This window comes from Equus quagga, unplaced genomic scaffold (assembly GCF_021613505.1).
Source record: "Equus quagga isolate Etosha38 unplaced genomic scaffold, UCLA_HA_Equagga_1.0 203_RagTag, whole genome shotgun sequence".
Classification (NCBI taxonomy): domain Eukaryota; kingdom Metazoa; phylum Chordata; class Mammalia; order Perissodactyla; family Equidae; genus Equus; species Equus quagga.
The window spans coordinates 579,394-599,853 of NW_025798627.1; the positions used below are offsets into that span (position 1 = coordinate 579,394).

The following is a 20,460-nucleotide window of genomic DNA, read 5'->3' on the forward strand; positions in this document are numbered from 1 at the left end:
TATTGTAAAGGAGCTGAAAGAAATATGAGACAATTATAATTGCATTAGAAATATAAAACTGAGGCTACAATGAATCCAAATTTAAGCAAGTTAGAAAACTAAATGCAGCCTGAATGGGAAGTCTTTGAGAACAAAAGTACTGTACTGAGTCAGAAAAGGTCAAAGATACTCTTCAAATAATTGAAATGTTCTGTGTACACAAAATAAACACTTTTGATGTGGTTATGTGACTCAGGAAGTGTAAACAAGTAACACAGACACAGCCCCAAATTATAGAACTACAACTTTATGATGCCTTTCAAGTTAAAAGGAAAAATTGCTATTTCCAAAGGTTTCAAACGTAGGGTTGTGCTATTGACACTTTAAATTGGTTGGCAATTCATAAAAGTTAAAATGATTCTGTTAAAAGCTGGGAGTGTGCTAACGAAGGGATCTAGATACAAGAATTATTTCTTACATTGGCTATATGCAATTCGTGATATTTCACTGACATTTTGGTTTTTTTTAAACTGTAGATTTTATTTTTAACTTGTTTTTTTAAACTTTCTCCAGCTTTATGGTTCCATAATGTAATTTCTGAAGAGTTTGGAGTGGGAGTGAATGTCTTTTGGAGGCACCTTCCGTCTGAATGCTATGATAAAACAGATACCTATGGAAACAAAGATCCTACAGCAGCATCAAGAGCTGCACAAATTTTGGATAGAGCCTTAAAAACACTGGCTGAATTACCAGAGGAATACAGGGACTTTTATGCACGGCGAATGGTCTTACACATTCAAGACAAAGCCTATAGCAAGAACTTTGAGTAAATCATGAAGTGAATGCAATGAATATAAACTTTTAAATACCATTCAGCTCAAATATTGGAAAAGTATAAAGAGATGTAAATTATTTTTTTCAAGATTCATTCATTAGAATAGGCAAGATAAATCAGTCTCAGATTTATAGATTAAGTATGAAGAGATGTTTGTGTGGTTTCTAATAATACAGATCGTTATGGTTAAAAGAATGCTGTACTGGAACCACTCTTTAGGTTTTAGATGCAAATAACTAAAAATCCAACTTAAAACGACTTAAACAATAAGAAAATGGATTGAATCATTACACATAATCTACTGATAGAATGGGCTTCAGTATTTCTGATCCAGTGATTCAATAGTGTCACCAAGAACCTCTGGGGTTTTTTCTCCCGTTTTCAACCACGGTGTTGGCATCGTCCTGTGGCTGGCTACCCTCGTGGTCACGGGATGATTGCCAATAGCAGTTGGTGCCGTGTGCATCTTCATTTACATGCAGTGGAGAAGTCAAGCTGGATTCCAGGGGCCCTCTCTTAATATGCAAAAGCTTTCCCAGAATTTGCCACCAAATCCTTCCTTCTCCTCGATCTAAAAGTGGCGTAGACCTGTCCGTCCCAAGCCAGTTACTGGCAGTATGGACTGACTCTTAGGCCACTTGGTCTACTGGAGCTGCAAGTAGACTCATCTTCCTCTCACGTGCCGTGAGGTATATATGGGGGCAGAATAGATAATTTTTGAAATTAGGATTCTTGATAAGAAAGGAGAAAAGGTGGGCAACCAACAGTGTCTACTACATTAATCTTTTGAGCTTTTTAAAACAGATGTCTAGGCCCCAACTTTGTAGATGTTTTGATTTAGTATGTTTAGGGTTTGGTATAGGTATCTAGTTGATAGACCTCATAGGTTATTTTGACATATAATCAGGATTCAGAATATCTGGATAAGATGATAGTAATTCGGATTATCAGTTTTGTGATTCATCCAAAACAAATGTTTAATCTGATCCTGGTTTTTCTTGGCACCAAATATGTCAGGCCTGCCTCCTTTTTCAGATTTTGAATGTCAGAATATTCAAATCAGTTTTAATTTATACCTACAGCTAAACTTTAACCTGAAGTTTTCCCAACTAAATGCTTTTCCACTATCCCTTTTTTTAGAGAAAAAAGTTTTTCAATAATGAATACATGAGAGATCCCAATAATGTTGTCAGTGAACACAGTGAGCCATTGTACATAGGTGGATCTGTGCCATTCTTTGTTTTGCACCTAGTAATTATATTGCAATGTCATTGAAGAAAGACCAGATATATTTACTGAACACAAATGTGCCCATCTAAAGCAATCTGAGTACATCAATTTGGTGCATTTTAATTACAAAGAAAACAGTTCTCTATTAAAAATAATTCATCCACTTACATCCTGTGTTTGGAGTTGGAGTGATTTCAGGTATAAAAAGAAAATTACAATAAATAAGAAAGGAAAAGTATATAAAAAATTATTCTGAACTTCCTAGATGTCTTTGGGAAGAGATACTGAAGTTACTCAGGTCAACAAAAGTGTGAAAAGAGAGTGTCAGAAAAGGAATTGTTACATTAGCCAGATCTAATTATTAGATTTTGATCTTTGGTTCCTTCTTAGATTAAGCAAAGAACTTCTTTAATGATTCCTTTTCCTTTGGGAAGAAAAAGACAAAACCCTGTTAGTCTGAATAGTATTTAGAGTCAGCTTTTTAATAAACTCTCCTTGGTTTGACTTGGTTTGTTTTTTTAACCAGTAAGAGAATCAGTGCAAAGTACTTATCCAGGGTCATGTAGAAAACTTGAAAGTAAAACTGAGATTACAATTTGTCCAGTGAATATTCACTTTAGTTTATTTGAGAAGCAAACTGGATGACCTTAGGCGAGTTAATAATCTGTATGAAGCTTATTTTCCTCATCTTTCAAGTAGAACTAACTTGTACTTTATAGGGTCGCTGTAAGAGTACAAGGAGATGGTTCAAGGGCAAGCACATAGTTGATGGCTGGTGCTAGCTTCCATTTAATTGTATTCCTTTGCTGAGAGATTTAAGGTAGCTCCTGTTGCACTATTAAATTACTGTCTAGAAAGCTGGAGATGAATCCTTTAGGAAGTTTTAAAATTATTTCCCTGGTCATCATTTTTAATGTTAGGGTCTGTTTATTTCAAATGCAAAGTATTCCAATCGTTTTTGCCTATCTGGTTGAGACCTAATGAGATATTTTTTATGTATAAAATATTACATAGTATCTGTTAGCTGCAACTTCTCAGAAATTCCAAAGGGCTGGCCCCATGGCCGAGTGGTTAAGTTCGCATGCTCGGCTTCGGCAGCCCAGGGTTTCACTGGTTCGGATCCTGGGTGTGAACATGGCATCACTAGGCCACATTGAGGTGGCATCCCACATGCCACAACTAGAATGACCCAGAACTAAAATATACAACTATATAGTGGGGGGATTCAGGGTGAAAAAAGCAGGGGGAAAAAAAAAGATTGGCAACGGTTGTTAGCTTAGGTGCCAATCTTTAAAAAAAAAGAAAAATCATCATCAGTCCAGAGCGCTTCAACGATTGTTCAGGCTTACACAGCCGGCTGATGGAGACTGGGCTTAGAGCTGTGGAGATGAGATTACTAATTCTCCATTCTTTCTCCCTTAGGGGCAGCTCATCTCAAATACTTCTGAATAGATTATATAGTTATTCTTTGGCAACTTTTGGGGGGCTTGACCTGAGAAGGAAAGGAATTTTTTCCTCTGCCAGCAAAACATCTCACTGTACTGCGTACTACATAGACAAGGGATACAAAATAAGACTAATGATGAACAAGTAGACAGCAGAGCATAATATAAAAATGGAATACTAGGAAGTCAGAGAATGAGGCAGACATCTATGTACGTACTGGTAAGGAATTTTTCCAAGGTAATTAAATGAGAAGAAGGTTTGAAACTATTAGTATGCTGCCATTTGTGTAAAACAAAGGTATGCTGGAACTAAACATTTATTTGTACATGCACAGAATTATCTCCACAAGGATACACAGAAACCAGTGATAGTGATTGCTTCTGAGAAGAGGTTAGACAAGTAGGTGGGTAGACTGGAATCTGTGGTTGTGTATTTGATTTTTTTTTTGCCCGTGTATCTATTATTCAAAATAAATTTTAAAAATACATGTGTAGATTGTAATTATTAGCTTTTCTTGAACATTAATAGTATTTATCTTGGTACATAATTACATTGGGATTCTATTTATTCACTAATTAATTTCAAACTTGTCACTTTCATGAAATCTTAAAACAAGGGAAACAAAGTCAACAAGACTTACTTTGTATCTTTCCATCCTTTTGAACAGCAGCTATGTGAGCATTTGGAAAGAACCTTAGTAGTGAGGCTTTTCTCTCACTTATCTAAAGTTGCCAATAGACACGGAAGCTGAATGTAAGAAGTTGATAAAAAAAAAAAAGCAAGAAGCTGGAGTGCAGGTCTGAATGGAGCTGGAACTCTGCTGTGACTCCCCAGTGCTACAACCAGATGTAGTCAGGAGGAACTAATGTAGATTGGCAATCACCCACGTATCTCTGGTGTTACCTTAAAGTCTTGTTTCAAGCATACAGGCCATGAGTGGTTAGGTGTCTTAAATACACCTAAGTTGTATTTTTTAAAGTTCCTTTAAATGGGTTATCAAAATGATCATCCTAAGTGACTCTGCCTGTGTCTACCGCTAAGAGGTGCTAAGCTTCTCTGCCTTTGTAAAGAGCAACCTGAACTGACACGTGAGGTCTATCAAGATGTATATCATCCTCTACAGCAGGTTTCTCTTAAGGCCCTTAAATGAAGTATAACAGAACAGTTCTTTTAAGAATACTACCTTTCGTTTCATATTTTACCTCGTAAACTTTAATCTGTTATACATTTCCATTCTCATATGCTGGAACTGTTTTGTCTGTACTGTATCCTCAGTGCCTAGCACTTCCTTGCCCTTGGTGGGTACTTAGAAATGGTGGGTGCTTAGATACATGAATGAAATGAAAAATAGATCACACTATATTCTAACCAAGTCTCTTAAGGACAGCTAAAGGAATACAGATATCTGAGATGCTTAGCACAGAAAAGGATGAACTTACTTTTGAGAGAGTTTGTTCTCTAGGAAGTCCAACAGAAGAAATGGAAATAATGCAAATTTTTGTGGAGCAATTTAAAGGAGAGATGTATTTTTACAGGAAAGGTACAAAGTTGCTCATTTGAAAAAACATGGAGGTTAATGAAAACATATACAAACCCAAACTGGCAAAGTGGATAGAAATAGCTTCCTTCCAAATGATGATCTGAAGTTTTAACAAATCTAATAACATAAAGTACATCCAAACAGACTTCCGTGGATTAAATTTAATACAATTGTACATTCATGCTGTGGTGGTAACAACTTTCACATTATTTGTATGACTACTTTTCTCAGTTGGCTCTTTCATGACACAAACACAAAGGCACAATCCAAAAGGATACATTAACATTTACAATAGTTTAAACAAAAATGGAGAACAAATTTGAAGTATTAAACAGAATATCTGAATATGGGTCAACTTGAATATATTTTCATTCTAAGAAAATATTTCTACTTTTTAGGACTGTCTCATTTTGATGCAATGGCACTCCCAGGTGTCCAGTGAGTTATTCTTAATATTCATTCAACATATAATAATTATGATAAAGCATTCACATGACTGGATAGCTAAAGAACCCAGATTTTTAAGTAGCTCAGATGTTTTAATGAATCCTTCTGCTAAAAGTCCTACATTTTCCATTTTAGTCGATCCTGTAAAAATGAATACCTTTCCTTCCCCCCCTCATTAGAGCATTCAGTAACTTAGCAATTTTACATTAGATACACATGAGTTTTAGCAAGGATTATTAAACATATTGAAAGAAGCCATCCAATCAATCATAGTGCTTTAAGACAAGGGAATAAATAAAATGCTAGATCAAGCTGACTTCTTCCCTCGTTAGGAATTTTTGGTCTCAAAAGAAACAGCAGGTATTTAAAGAAACAAGCAATATAAAACTACTTTGTCCTAAAAAAAAAAATAAGAAATACCATTGAGAGAGAGTAGTAGTTTACAGAATTAAGGGAGGTTATTTTTAAGCATTTGGTAATTAATCTTTTCTCCTAGGTCTCTGAATATTTGGAATGTATTTATAGAGTCATTAAGATATAATTCTGGGAAGAATCCAAGAAATTAACATTTTAATTCTATATTGTTTTATAAATTTAGGTCCTCTGGGTTATTAAGATATTAAGCTTCAGTGTCAATCTTTTTCAGTCTGAAAGCAGCATGTTACTTCCCTCCCTCATTATTTCACGACCTGCAAAAGCTAGTTATTAATAAACAATAAAAAATGACCACTCATCTATTACTGTAATCACACAGCCATGATTCAATGTAGGCTGACATTCAATAGATCTTGGTTTCTCAAAATGTATTTAATCTAGGTCAAGAAAAACGGGCAGAAGGAGACCTCATCCAAATTATGTAGCAGTGTTAAGCAAATTCAGTTTTGAAGCCAAAATTAAATCATTTGTGTCTTCAAACTTTCCCTTGTAACTTTTCTTATAGCAATATAATTTTGCATTTTGGCCAAAGAGAGCTGCTTTCTTTTGGCAGACAAAATCATGCTTCTGGAGAAACACTGACTTAGATCTGTAGACTCTGTCTCCCTTTCAATAGAGCACTAACAAATAGAGTATTATCTATCTATTTCACCTAAGTTGATCTCTTTCAAAAGACTGAAATGATGAAAAGATTTTAAATCTGCAGTATATTTTCATCCAGCATACATGTATATTTTCATCCAATATACATAATTATGTTCAATTTAAAACAATTTTCCAAAAGAACTGGTTTTTGGACAAGATTCAAGAAACTCCAAAATGTCTTATCCAAAAGTTGTCAATTAAAAAGTAAGCCACAGTGCTTAAGCGTAATGTTTTTAAAACTCAACTTTATGCTACTACACGTTCTTGGATATTTGGAAACAAATATATTTTGACTCTCAAGAAAAAACACTTGGTGGCATATTAAAGAATGACTCCATGAATTTACAAAACAGAAAAAGCAGGGTACAGTTATTCCAAAATAATGGAAAACATCAGTGTAACTTTGTTTGAAGAGACATGGAGTGTTTCCACTCAAAAGTTTAGAGTGCCAAAATTAGCTAATTACTGTTATAGTGTCACCAAAATTAGTTTCAAACATTACTCAAGAAAATAAACTATTTCCAACAATAACAATTTTAATTACCTTTTGTAAGGATTGTATTCTAACTTTCATTCTTAAAGGTCTTAAATCTCCTCATAGGATTATCACAAACCACCTTTTAGATTTCAAATGAACTAATTCTAACTCATTCCAAATAAAAACTGTTCACATTCACAAGCAAGAAATACTACTGCACATTACACTCATATTTTAGGAATGTGTGTTCCCCCCCAAAAAAACCACTGACAATGCATCTATGAATTACGTCTCATTATCTGAATTTATAGCATTCAAAGTGCTTATGCCCTTCCACTGAACAAGTACATTAATATTCTTGTAGTTTCAAAATACTTCATGAACCCTGAAGTGATTCTCTATGGAAGGAGCTTCCTTTGCAAAATGAATTTTGCTAGTTACCTGCATACCAAAATCTCCAAGTATCTGAACAAATTTCTTGTGCTCCTTTCCAATCCAAGATCTCATTGGATCACGTACTTGGTAAGGTGTTACATGGGTGTGAACAATAATCCCTGTTTGCGCAAATTCTTTCAAGACTTCTGGATAAGTAACCCAAGTATTGCTTCCTCCAGAATGACCACCATCCAGCCAGTACATTGTTCTTATGCTTTTGATAAAAGCATCTATGTTCTTGTCTTTCTTGGCTTCTTTCAATTCAAAAAGCAACTGATTCAAAACAACACAACCTTTACTGAATCCAATCAAAGTAAAAGATGCACCATTTAGTGATGGTGGATAAAAACTCACGGCAGACTCATCAAATTTTTCACAGGTCCTCTCTTTTTCTCCCTGGCAACCATTAGTAGTATGAGAAGAACTGGATCTACAATTAGATGCTTTGGAGTCCTTATTCAAATCTTTCACATTCTTCTTTGACAACAAACTGTTCTGACTCAAGTTAAAAGCATTAACTAATAATGCATAAAGGTGCTTAAAAGCTCCAAAGTCAGTATTGTGTTCTGGAGCACCAAACATATTGCTTTTCACAAAATTGTCATAGCAGCTGAATTTGTGCAAATGCATCCGAGAACACTTTATCACCCAAATATAGCTACTGGGGAATCGGTGGGCTAAGACGGTGGCAACATTTTCTAGACTCCAGTTTTCCCACTGATAATTCTCAGGATGACGAGTCATAATTTCATGGTAATTCTGAAAGGTAAGAAAGATGAAACAAGTATTAAATATACATTTATCTAAACGTATTTCCACAAAATAGTTTCCCATTTTTATTTTGGAGGAAGCTCAGATGTTATAATGACCTCTGGATAATGTAATAGAAATGAAAACTATAAATCTGTCATTATTTTCCGGTTATAAGATTTTGAACAAATCACTTCTTCAGTTTAAGCCTCAAATCCATCAAAGCAGAGGTTATAAGATATAGCTAAATAGCATAGCAGGAATTTTAAAAATGAAACACATTAGAAGGATTACAGAGATTTTTAATAAATTTTACTTAGTATACATACAGTTCCTAACACATTATCCAAAAATATAAATTTGGTTTATTAGACAGACTTTTTTCTTGCAGGGAAGACTCGCCCTGAGCTGACATCTGTTGCCAATCTTCCACTTTTCCCTCCCCAAAGCCCCGGTGCATGGCTGTGTATCCTAGCTGTAAGTCCTTCTAGCTCTTCTATGTGAGCCGCCAGCACAGCACGGCTGCTGACAGACGGGTGGTGTGGTTCCACGACCAGGACTGAACCCAGGCCGCCGCAGCAGTGAGAGCGCGAGCTTTACCAACCAGGCCGTCAGGGTTGGCTCTAGACAGACTTTTTGACCGAAACATAATTTTAAAGTATTTTTCTATTAAAGCTGCTATCCTGAACCCCTCCCTCTTTGGATTACTCTAACCTGAATGCTATGTTTAATTTCAATTTAGGTATTGCAAACAAAGCTGCAGTGAATGTTACAGAAAAATCTTATACATCTGTGATTACATCCTTAAATATGGAAAACTGGGTGGAAGGAGCTTCGTGATTTAAGGTTATTAGACTACAATACAGTGTTCCAGAGAAGTAGGTATCATTTTCCTTTCATCTTTGTTAAACTTCATAAGCACAGAATAACTAATTCTAAACTGAATTTACTGAAAACTTGGATGTTCATATCTTTTGCCCTTTTTTATTTGAATCTTATTTACTCATAAGCATTCTATATATATTAATAGCTTTTTGTTTAGGTTCTAAGACATGCATGTAAATTTTGTTTTCCTTTTAATTTTTATTCATAATGGCTCTTTTAAAAAAAGAGAAATTCATTCAAATTTACTCATTTATTCTAATAAAATGTATTGGGTATCTACTGATTGGGCATGGATCATAAGAGACTAAACCTCTGCCCTCATGGAGCTCACACTCTCCGACAGAGATATACAATGAGTAACTCCGAAGTCAACAGAGCAACACTACCCAACAGAAATATAACAGGAGTCACACACAAAATTTTCTAGTAGCTACATAAAAAGTTAACAGGTGAAATTATTTTTAATATATTTTATTGAGCCCAGTATATGCAAAATACCATCATTTAAGCATGTAACCAATATTAAAAACTACTGAGAGATTATTACATTTCTTTTTCTTTCTAAGTCTTGGAATCCAGTGCATATTTTACACATACAGCACATCTCAATTTGGATGTAAATTTTCATCGGAAATACTTGATCTGAGTTGAGTTTTCATAAAACGTACGGTTGAAAAAGAAGATTCACATACCTAAGTTGTTCAAATAAAAGTTTTCCAGGGCCTGAATTGAGTATCAGTTTTCAGATTTACATTTAAAGTTAAATACAGTTGAAGGTTTAGTTCCTTGATTAGACCAACAACATTACAAATGGCCAGCGGCTGGACAACACAAAACATTAGATGGTATTAAGGGCAACGGAGTAGAATAAATAAAGCAGGGGAAAAGGAGCGCCAGATTCTGGAGAGGGTGGAAGATGATTATTTAAAACACAGGGTGCCCTCCAATAAGGCGAGACTTGAGAGGGACCTGAGGGACGGAGTGATGATATTTCAGGCATAAGGAACTGCGATGGCAAAAGGCCCTGAAGTGGAAGCATGCTTGGCGGAACTAAAACCAGCAAGGAGGCCAGCAAGCTCCAGTGCAGTGAACAAGGGGCAAAAGTGATCGCCAAGGAGGTCAGAGGGATTTTGTTGGGGAGGAGGCAAGGTGCTGATCATGCCTCATAAGACACGGTTAGGACCGACGGTGGCTTCTGCTCTGACAGGTGTGGAGCAGAGGGCTAATATAATCTATATTTTGAAAGGACTGCTCTGGTTCCTATGTGGGAAGGGGCAAGATTGGACACAGGGAAACCAATAGGAGGCCACTGAAGTATAATCTTGATGAGAGAAAGTGGCCTGACACAGAGTGGCAGTAGAAGCAAAGGTGGTAAGAAGGGGGCAGATTCTGAAGAAAGTTTGACAGTAGAGTCAACAGCATTTGCTGATGGATTGGACAGAAGGGGTGAGAGAAACAGAAGTAGAGTTGTGATTTTCCCTTATTTCTAACAGTCATATACAATATACATTGAACAGTTTTAAATGTACCTCTTTTGAACTAGTAATGTCACTTCTAGGAATTTATCTCAGTGATATACTTGCATACATGCATGAATAAATATGTATAAGGATATTTGTTTCTGCTTGAAAAGAATGAGGCAGCTCTATGAGTACTCACATGGCTTATAAAGTAAGAGCCAAAAACTCCTGTAGACTATGCTATCATTCATGTTGAAAGAAAAAAGTTTGCATCCGCATATAATGTCTCTGGAAGGATATATAAACAGTGGTAGCCTTGCAGAAGAAAAATGGGAGATTAGAGAGAATGGGATGAAAAGGAGACTTATTTTTCAATGAGTAACCTTAAATAAATGGAATTTTTAGCAATATGCACATTTTTTCTATTTAAAAAATTAAAACTAATAAAAGTAATACTCACTATAAAAATTTAGTCTATATACAAAGGTATAAGGAAGAGAGAAAAATCATCCATAAAAGCACCAATTTGAAATAATCACTATTAAAATGTTATTGTCTAGCATTCTAGTTTTCTTAGTATACATACATATATACAAGTGTGTACATAAGAGGGCATATTTACTTCTCCCTCAATGAGCTTACACATACCATTTTCACTTACAAATATAGTATAGGCATGATTCCATATAAATTGATAAATAAATGAAAAGCAACAGGATATACTGGAGTATATGAGGAAGCCATTTGGTTTAAAACTAATTCCGCCTGACCTTGTTTCTCCAGAAGGGCGTGACGTGGCCTGTTGAACATACACTGTACTTCTGCTTTAAATATTTAGTGTGTATCCCAAAGATAAGAAGGATGCCTTTACAGATAGAGATGTAACTTCCCCCATATTGGCATTTCTTTAAGGGTAAGCATCTCTCCCTAAGTAAGGATTAATTACTGACCTGCTGTGCTCACCTTGTGATCACTCAACTGCTGACCACTGATCTGTTGTGCTAACTCAGCATCTCATGACAACTGTAAAAGGGACGTTCCTATCATATGTGATGTGTACTCTTTGTTCCAAGATGGTATATAACCACTCTGTACACCTCACTTCTTCAATGCCCTTCCTTCCTTGGAGAAGGAAGGCCCCAGGCTAGTCCTCAGATCTGGCTCATAATAAAGTCACCCCAATTTTGATTTATTGATTGACTATGGATTATTTGTGTCAACAAAATAAATGCAGATTTGCATCATAATTTTTATACTTCCCATCAGAAAGATTAATACCAATTTACACTACCACTGGAAGTATGCAAGAGTGCTTATTTTCCCACATCCTACCCACACTGGCTACTAGCACTAACTTTTTAAAAATCTTTGCTACTATGATAAAGTGATGTCTTACTTTTGATTTAATTTGCATTTGTTTTGATTCTAGTCATGTTGAATAGTTTTGTATGTTTATTGGCAATTTTCATTTTTTTCTTTTGTCAATTCTCTATTCATTTCCTTAGATATTTTCCCAAAAGGATGCTCAAGTCCTTCTTAACAGTGTGTATCTCATTAATATTAATAGTTTGTCATATATGTTAAAAAATATTTTTATTCTCAGAAGGCTATCATTTAACTTTTTATGGATTCTGCTACTGCCTTCTGCACATCCAGACTTGTGAGAGATAAAGTTATCAGAGGAGCTTGGATGTGAAAGGGCTCATCTAAATCTCTTTTATAGCTAAGGAAACTGAGGTCCTAGAAGCTATACAGTTATTTATATGATACAGCTATTTAATGAGCCAAAATGAACTCAAGATTTTATGATTTTCAGTTTAGTCTCTACCACATAGGAGGTGCTAAATCTAAAAACTTGGCATTTTCTTTGGTTAGCCTCAGGTTACATGATCAGAAGGGGAAAATGCTCATACTAAGAACTGTGTATAGTGAAGAGTGAAAGCGGGGTTGCTACTCTTGTGTCAAAGTCCAGATCTGAGAACAATGGATAAGCACTCCCATATTCTAAAAAGAGACACCAGACATCCCCATAGGACTTGCTGACAGGCAGTCAAAACCAGTTCTGCAACCCAAGCTATTAGCCATGGCCAGAATACATAAAAGGACAAAGAGTCTGGGAAGATAGGGTTTTCTTTTGAGAGTTTTCATCCCAGTTGGAATGCAATGCACTTATTCTCCTTGAGGAGGCAGGGGTTGGGGCACACTTCCCCTCATCCCCAGGGAGGCAGATGGCAAGAGGAGCTCTTGGAGAGATTAAGGGGTGCTTACTCCATAGGCAGATGCTTGCTGAACTGCAAAAACTTATGGGCCCACCCCATACTGTTACTGAAGTAAAGGTACAAAGGATTGTTAGGAAAGCTTGACATGCGTCTCCAACACTTTGGAGACATTCATGATAAAGATTTAAGCTAGGTGGACTAGTCTTACAGCAGAATGAGGAAAGCGATACTGGGTACAAGCTGAACTTCCATCAAAAATGGGGCAAGGCAGCATATTTACTCAGCATAAAGTAGATATCCCACATAAGTAAGCTAGAAGGACCGTAACGGGAACCAGCCTAAGCAGGCTGCCTAACAACACAGGAAGCCCCAGGGAACACGGCCAGGTACAAAATAATAGAATATATATACACATACGTACATATGCACACACACACATGTATAGGCCTCTGCCTCCAGTTCCTGGCACAGAGCTCCTAAAAGCCTTGGAATTTGCCTGGGTGACAGGACTGTCTTTGTTCTAATGAGGTGACTCTTGGTGGGCTCCTGGATGGGGGCTAGTCACCAGAAAGCCCAAGAGACGATTACAAGTTTGGAACTTTCAGCCCCACTCCCCATTCTTCAGGGAGGGGCTAGAAACTGAGTTAAGGGGGTGATCATGCCTCTGCAATGAAACCTCCATAAAAACTCCAAAGCACAAGTTTGGGCAGCTTCCAGGTTGGTGAACACGTAGAGGTGCTGGGAGAGTGGTGCACTCGGAGAGGGCACGGAAACTTGACGCTCCTTCCCACATATCTTGCCCTACGGATCTCTTCCATCTGGATGTTCAGTTGTATCCTTTATCCTATCCTTTCATAATAAATGGGTAAACAGTAAAGAGCTTCCCTAAATTCTGTGAGCCGTCCTAACAGATTAACCGACCCTGAGGAGGGATTTGTAGGAACTCTAACTTACAGCTGTACAGGTGACAACCTGGGACTTGTGACTGGCATCTGCAGTGGGGGAAGGACAGTCCTATGGGACTGAGCCCTTAACTTGTGGGATCTGACAGTGACTCCAGGTAACCAGTGTCAGGATTAAATTGAATTACAGGAGACCCAGCTGGTGTTGCAGAGAATTGCTTGGTGTGAGGAGAACCCCCCCAACATCTAGTGTCAGAAGTGTTGTGAGTGTGGCAGCAGTGGGGCAGTAAAGGAGAGACACAGAGAAGTGAGTCGTTTCCTACTCACCAGGACATACACTCAGGACAGGGGCATCTATATATCCTAGCATTTAGGAAAGCAAAATTTTTTAAATGCTAAAAGTGGAAATGACCCAAATATTCATGAACTACTGAATTGGTAGACAAACTGTATATCACATACACAGAAAACTACTTGGCAGTAAAAAGGAATAAACTACTGATACAAGAAACAGTAAGAATGAATTTTAAAAGCATCATGCTGCATGAAAGAAGCCAGACACAAGACTACATACTATATGATTCCTAATGAAAATCTAGAAAAGGCAAAACTATACTGAAAGAAAGATCAGTGGTGGCCCTGGGCTGAGAAAAGAGACTGACCAAAGTGGGGCACAAGGGTGATGGAGACGTTGTATAACGTGACTGTGGTGGTTACATAATTGTAATATTTGTCAAAATTTATCATCAAATTGTAAGCTCACACTTAAGAAAAAGAGAGAGGTGAGTATAATTCTATATCTTGAGGCTTTAAAAAGCAAGATAACTCAAGAAAACTGAAACGCACCTACTTATAAAAATCCTGATCCCCCTCCAAAATCATTACTGATAAGAAAAACATCAAGAGGTACCTAATGAAGTATGAATTACTATAGCCTCAGCTTTCCTGAGATTCAAATGATGACAGGGCAAGTATAGAATAAAGGACATACAACAAAAGATGACTGCGAAAGGAACATCAAGAAAGTAATGGCAGAGCTAGCCCTGATGGCCTAGCGGTTAAAGTTCGGCGCACTCAACTTTAGCAGCCTGGGTTCTGTTCCCATGCACAGAACCACTCCACTCATCTGTCAGTAGCCGTGCTGTGGTGGCGGCTCCTATACAAGAGCCAGAAGGACTTACAACTAGAATATACAACTATGTACTGGGGCTCTGGCCGGGGGGCGTGGATGGAGATTGGCAACTGATGTTAGCTCAGAGTGAATTTTACTGAGCAAAAAAAAAAAAAGGTAATTAGGATTTAAAATTACATGAACAACCAGATCCAATTAATACCAAATAATGAATCTGTGTTAAGGTAAGGTGACACTTCTAATGGTACCCTACCAAAGTTCTGTTTGGCCTTATTCTGTTCAATATTTATCCAAATTAAGAATAAAGACATGGAAAGAAAACTTATTTAATCTACATATGATACAAACCAAAATAAGGGTTCTAAAAGGATCAATGCACTAAAAAGATGAACTGTATCTAACAGGGTAAATGTCATAAGGATAAACAATAGGCTCAAAAGAATCAAGTGCAAAAATATGGATCAGGAAATCTGAGCCTAAAAGTATTTCATATAATAATAGCCAAGACTTACCAAGCACTTGAGGCACTGTTCAAAGCAACTTACATATATTCATTTATTCAACAAGTTATCTACTGAAAAACAACTACGTGCCAGTCACTCAGCATCACAGATATACCAGTGAAGAAAACAGACATGAAGCTTACGTTGCAGTGGTGGAAAACAGACAAAAACCAAAATGAGTGCCTAATACAGTAAACGAAATGGATAAAGTAAAGCAGAAAAGTTGACATGCATCCTGTGCATATGTATGATTATTAAATAGGATGCCTTCACTGTGAAGACAACTTTTGAGCAGAGACTTGAAACTGGAGAGGTAAGGAATCCTACAGACACCTGCAGGAAGATTGCTCCAGGCAGTGCATGTGAAGCTTTGAGGTGAAGTGTGCCTACCACAAGCAATATGAAGGCTAGTACAGCTGGAGCAGAGCAAAACAGAAAAAGGAGACAGTCAGGAAAGTAACAGGGTGCAAAAAGAAAAAGACAGTGAAGGGCCTTGCCGGCCATCAAGAGGTTTCCTGCTTTTACCCAGTGACGTGGGAAGCTGTGGGGGAGTTCTGAGCAGAGGTGTGGTAGGATGTGACTTACATGGTAAAATGATTATTCTGATCACTTCTAGATACATTTAGAAAGTCAGGCCACTTTATTTGTTGATGGATTAAGATATGAGGTGTGAAAGAGGCCTAAAGGATTAACTTCAAGATTTCTAACTTGAGCAACTAAAAAGGAAGAGCTTCTCTTAGCTGAGATGAGGGAAACTGCGGGAATAATAGATTTAGGGGCAAAGATGCAGAGATTTTAGGTTTCAGATATTTATTTAATATCCAAAAGGAAACATGGTGTGTGCAAGTGGTAAGTCTAAAGTTCCAGAATATGTCTAGGCTAGATAGACAAATGATGAAAGCTGTCAGAGTACAAGTAGTATGAAAGCCACAAGACCGACAGAGATCACTAAGGGAGTGAAGGCAGACAGAGGGTAAGTCCAATCATTAAAAAGGTCACCAGAAAGATGAGAAGAGACTGTAACTCACTGGGTATTCACACATTTAATCCTCATTGATATCCTATACATTATTATTCCTATTTTATAGTTGAGGTAGCTGCAATTGGTCAGAGATGTTAGACCTAAAAAACGTAAAATCAGGGTTCAAACCTAAGAAATCTGGCCTCAAAGCCTTTTGATGCATTATCCTCCATTTCTGCTCAAAAAGACCTGGGTTTTTAGAGCACATCATACTGTGCATAAATCAACAGTATATCACTGTCCAAAACGCTAATGGAATCTCAGCCTACATAAAGAAATGGAAAATGTCAAAATGAAAGGAGATATTACTCTAACTGCATTTAGCCCCTTACACCTCATCTGCAGAACTGGCTGGCACACTTTAAATACATGCAGTAGGCAGGTGCTCAGCAAAGGTTAGTTGTTATTACTGTCATCATCGCCGCTATTACAGATGTACACACAGTAGCTGGTCCACAAATCTCTGCAAGTCGCTGTCAGCAATGTCATGCTCTTTTCCCAAACTGAGCAAAAGGGCATCAACTGAGTAAATTAAGTTTCTTCTCTCAAATATAAATATTAGATTTTCCATAGTTTTTATCGGCAGTCAACTAGTTCAGTCAATTATTTTGAGGGTAGGAGAAAACACTACATATATCTTAACCATCATTTGGCACAAAGTTACTAAGTATATCGTTTTGAAGCATCAATTTTAAAACAATAAACTAATAATGTTTCATGGTATAAGAAATACATCTAGGCAGATTCTAGCTGTCCCTGTCTACACCAGCACTATCCAACAGAACTTCCTGTAATGATGCAAAGGTTCGGTGGGAACGCTCTGTATTCACGCTGTCCATGACAGCACACACAAACCTTGGGTGTTACCGAGCACTTGAAATGCAGGTAGCGCGACTGGGGACCTGGATTTATTTAAGTTAATTTAAATAGCCACATATAGCTAATGGCTACCGTATTAGACAACACAGTTCTTGATTAAGATCTAGATTAAGACCCAGCTTTCCAGGACAAGTATCCACGGATATTTGCCTGCAGCTATAAAATTAATAATAAAGATAAAATCACACACAAAAACAAAAGCGCAGAATTTAGGCGAGCATCAAAATACTGGCATGCTTAGTAATTACTGTCCCTTTTCTTCCACCCACCCTCCCTTTCTTAGGGTTATGGAGTGTCATACCCTTGCAATAGTCTTTTGTTTACTTGTTTGCTTTTCAATTACTACCAGCGTTTTCGGGAACACTACGTGCTAAGTTAATTTAAAAGCCATCTCCCTATCTCCTGCGCGCGCACAGACACTCCTCTGAGAAACCAACTTATAGAATGAATATACATTATGCGTCTCGTTCCTTCCATGTCTCAAATTCCACTCCCTCGAAGCCTGGACTGACAGCTGGCTCTTTCGAGGTCCTAACCTCCAAGGACACCCTCCCTCTGGGGCTCCATGAGGAGGGGCCGGGGTGTGGAAGGTGCGGTTGAGGGGTCCGTGGAGTAACAGCAGAGCCACCCCCGGGAGTCCATGTGTGGGTGTGTCCGGGCGAGGCAAGGACCTGGGCACAACCACGAGAGCGGGATCTAGGGAATGCGCATATGCCCGAGAGGAGGGAACAGGTGCCCAGGCAGGCCCCAGGTTACCTGCACATCCCCGGGGAAATAGAGAACGTGGTGCTGGGGCGGCGGCTGCGGCTCCTCCTTCGCCCGGTCGGCAGGGAGGTCCCGCCGCTCCGGTCCCTCCGCCGCCGCCGCCAGCAGGAGCAGCTCGTTGCTGCGCTGCGGGTCGGCTCCCGGCACCGCGGGCAGCTGCAGGCAGGACTGCCGGCGCCCCTCGGCCGGGGGCGCGCATCGCGCACCGCTGCTGCCGCCCGGGTTCATGGCTGCGGCCTGAGAGCCGGACGCGGCGATTCCGATTCCGAGCTGCGGCAGCAGGAGCAGCAGCGGCGGCGACCGCAGCAGCCTGAACCCCCACATGGGTCGCCGCCGCCGGAGCGGTTGCGGGGGGTGGGGGAGGTCCCGAGGGAGGGACTTGGGCCTCGCGCCCAACGGCAGGCGGCAGGGGCCCGCGCGGGACTCGGCGCGGGGGCAACGACGGCGTCAGAGGCCGACGTCCGCGCGCAGCGTGCGTAAGGGAGGGCGGGTGTGCGCGAAACCCGACCCGAGTTCCCGGAGAGGGCGGTGGGGGCGTGGCCCGAGGGAGGACGTTTGTGATTGGTGGGTTCTGCCGCGGCGGGAAGTTCGAACGGAAGTCTGGGGAAGAGCCGGAGGAGAACAAAAGAAAAGGGAGTAAATGAACCACCGACTCCGAGCCCGCAGGGCTGCAGTTGTGACGCATGCACAGCAGCAAGGGCGGCCCGAGGGTCGCTGTCCAATAATCGAGAGTAGAGAGTTTTGAGTTTACCGTGCACCCGCGTCAGTAGGCTCGCCTTTCAGGTGAGGTTTGTCTCGTCCTTCGAGCCTTGAAAGGGACACAGCCCCAAAGGTATAATTGTGTCCTGTAGAGAAATCTGTAGGGAGTCTTCCACTTGCCCTGGCTGAAGGGAATCTCCCCTTTATACCCTCGAGTTTTCGTCGTAGATATACGAAGATTTCTAGGGTCATGGGGAATTTGTGGTTAGAGCTGAAGTCTATTGCATCTGTGATTGGTAGCGGGGAGCACGGCACATGGACAGGGACAGGAACAGGACAAATGGAAGTGAAGGGTTACTTGTTACGCATTTGCTGTCGGTGGTGTTTGCAGCCAACAGGATTTGCTCTTTTAGGGTTTTCAAAAATCATCTTAAACAGTAGGAAAGTCATCTGTCCCCAACAACCATCTGTGGCCAGTTGTGTAGGAATAAGATAGGCCAAATGTACGCTAAAGACAGGGAAGGGAGAGGGGAGGGCCGGTATTCTAAACTCAAGTTGCTTGAGTGGCTTGCTTGTGAGGCAAGACTCTGTCAAGAATCTTGGGGAAGAGAATATTAGAATTAAAAAATTATGGCCAACGTTTATTGAGGCCTTACTCTAGGCAAGAATCCAACTAAGCACTTCATGTATTAACTGTTCTGAGTCCGTATATGTGTGGGTTTAAGGGCACATACTGTTTTCTTTCCTTACATATCAAATATTAACAAAGAGCCTTAAATTAAGACACAAATGAGCAAATAATGAAATATAATTTTCTTATGTATACTTATATATTCTTAGTGACTTCATAGAAGTATGCTAACCTACTCTGGTCTAAATTGTTGGGTTCCATCTGACATCATAATAGTGTTACCAATCAAAAATTCTTTCATTATTATTAATAGATAGATCTGCTGCTTTCTAAAAATAACTAGCTAAAAAGAAGCAGAAGCTAATTATAGATATTGAGTCTATAACCATATTTAGGCAACCTTAGCCTTTAGTCTATTTTACAAATCACATACATGTTATTACTTTCTCTTGTTAGGTAGAGGATTACTGAAATGTAATCCAAAAGCCCAAATATATACATGTACTCCAAAGGTAGCTTTTGATTTTTGTGGCCTTGTTTTTAGGTGGACCTTCTAATTGAATCTGTCAGTATTGAAGGGGATGAGAAGTTCTTGTGTTTTAGAAAGAAAATTAATTATAGTAAACACTAAATACTACCAGGTTGTCTCAGTATATGTAAGATAATTGAGGTCTTTGAGAAATACAAATAAATATTTAAAGGGCAAAAGTAAAGAAACAGAGCAAAGTAAGCACAAGTTTTTTCCCACAGTCAAGGATTTACACAACCTTACAGGAGCCACTTCGGACAAAGTAACAGCTCTCAATTCATCAGTTGAGGTATGTATATTGTTGCTGGTAAGTCATTGACATTGTAATTCCTTCTCACAGGTCTCATTAATATTACCATAATATCTGTTTTCTCTCTCCATCCCCTAGGAAGACCAATTTTGTAAATGACTACTTTTCTAACAAGCATAGGCACAGACAACCCCACCCTTTCCCCCTTTATTCCCTCCTAGAGCTGGGCTTTCTTTCCCTGTAAGAGGTCTTACGTATACAAAATTACTGCAACCAGTTATTTGAGTTTACCCCTCCTTTCTAACAGATAGAGATCTCCACAGGGATTTTATTATGTTTATAGTGCCCAAAAGGCCACAGCTCAT

The 20,460-nt window shown here is 38.9% G+C and overlaps 2 protein-coding genes across 3 annotated transcripts in view; one reads left to right on the plus strand and one right to left on the minus strand.

Moving 5' to 3' along the window:
- The window catches only part of LOC124233478 (tRNA wybutosine-synthesizing protein 5), a 28,330-nt gene extending 19,216 nt beyond the window's left edge, over nt 1-9,114 (plus strand). The window contains exon 8 of one of the 2 annotated variants that reach the window (XM_046650595.1): nt 8,963-9,114. In XM_046650595.1, coding sequence (XP_046506551.1) covers nt 8,963-9,060 — 98 coding nt within the window. In that variant the 3' untranslated portion in view covers nt 9,061-9,114. Of the gene's footprint in view, nt 1-552; nt 2,549-8,962 lie in introns of those variants that run through there. The other variant, XM_046650594.1, reaches the window with a different exon arrangement.
- On the minus strand, nt 4,433-18,397 carry LOC124233477 (mitochondrial protein C2orf69). Its single transcript, XM_046650593.1, has 2 exons — nt 17,978-18,397; nt 4,433-8,229 (listed from the first exon to the last, which is right to left on the minus strand). Exons 1-2 carry the CDS (start codon nt 18,308-18,310, stop codon nt 7,402-7,404), a joined length of 1,161 nt encoding a protein of 386 aa, XP_046506549.1. The 5' UTR covers nt 18,311-18,397; the 3' UTR covers nt 4,433-7,401.
- Between the last annotated feature and the right edge of the window lie 2,063 nt (nt 18,398-20,460).

Bases quoted from the DNA above. Each gene is read 5' to 3' on its own strand.
- LOC124233477 (XM_046650593.1), bottom strand. From the start codon at position 18,310: ATGTGGGGGTTCAGGCTGCTGCGGTCGCCGCCGCTGCTGCTCCTGCTG. The intron at 8,230-17,977 runs GTAACCTGGGGC...CTTACCTTTCAG, and splicing joins ATTTCCCCGGGGATGTGCAG to AATTACCATGAAATTATGAC.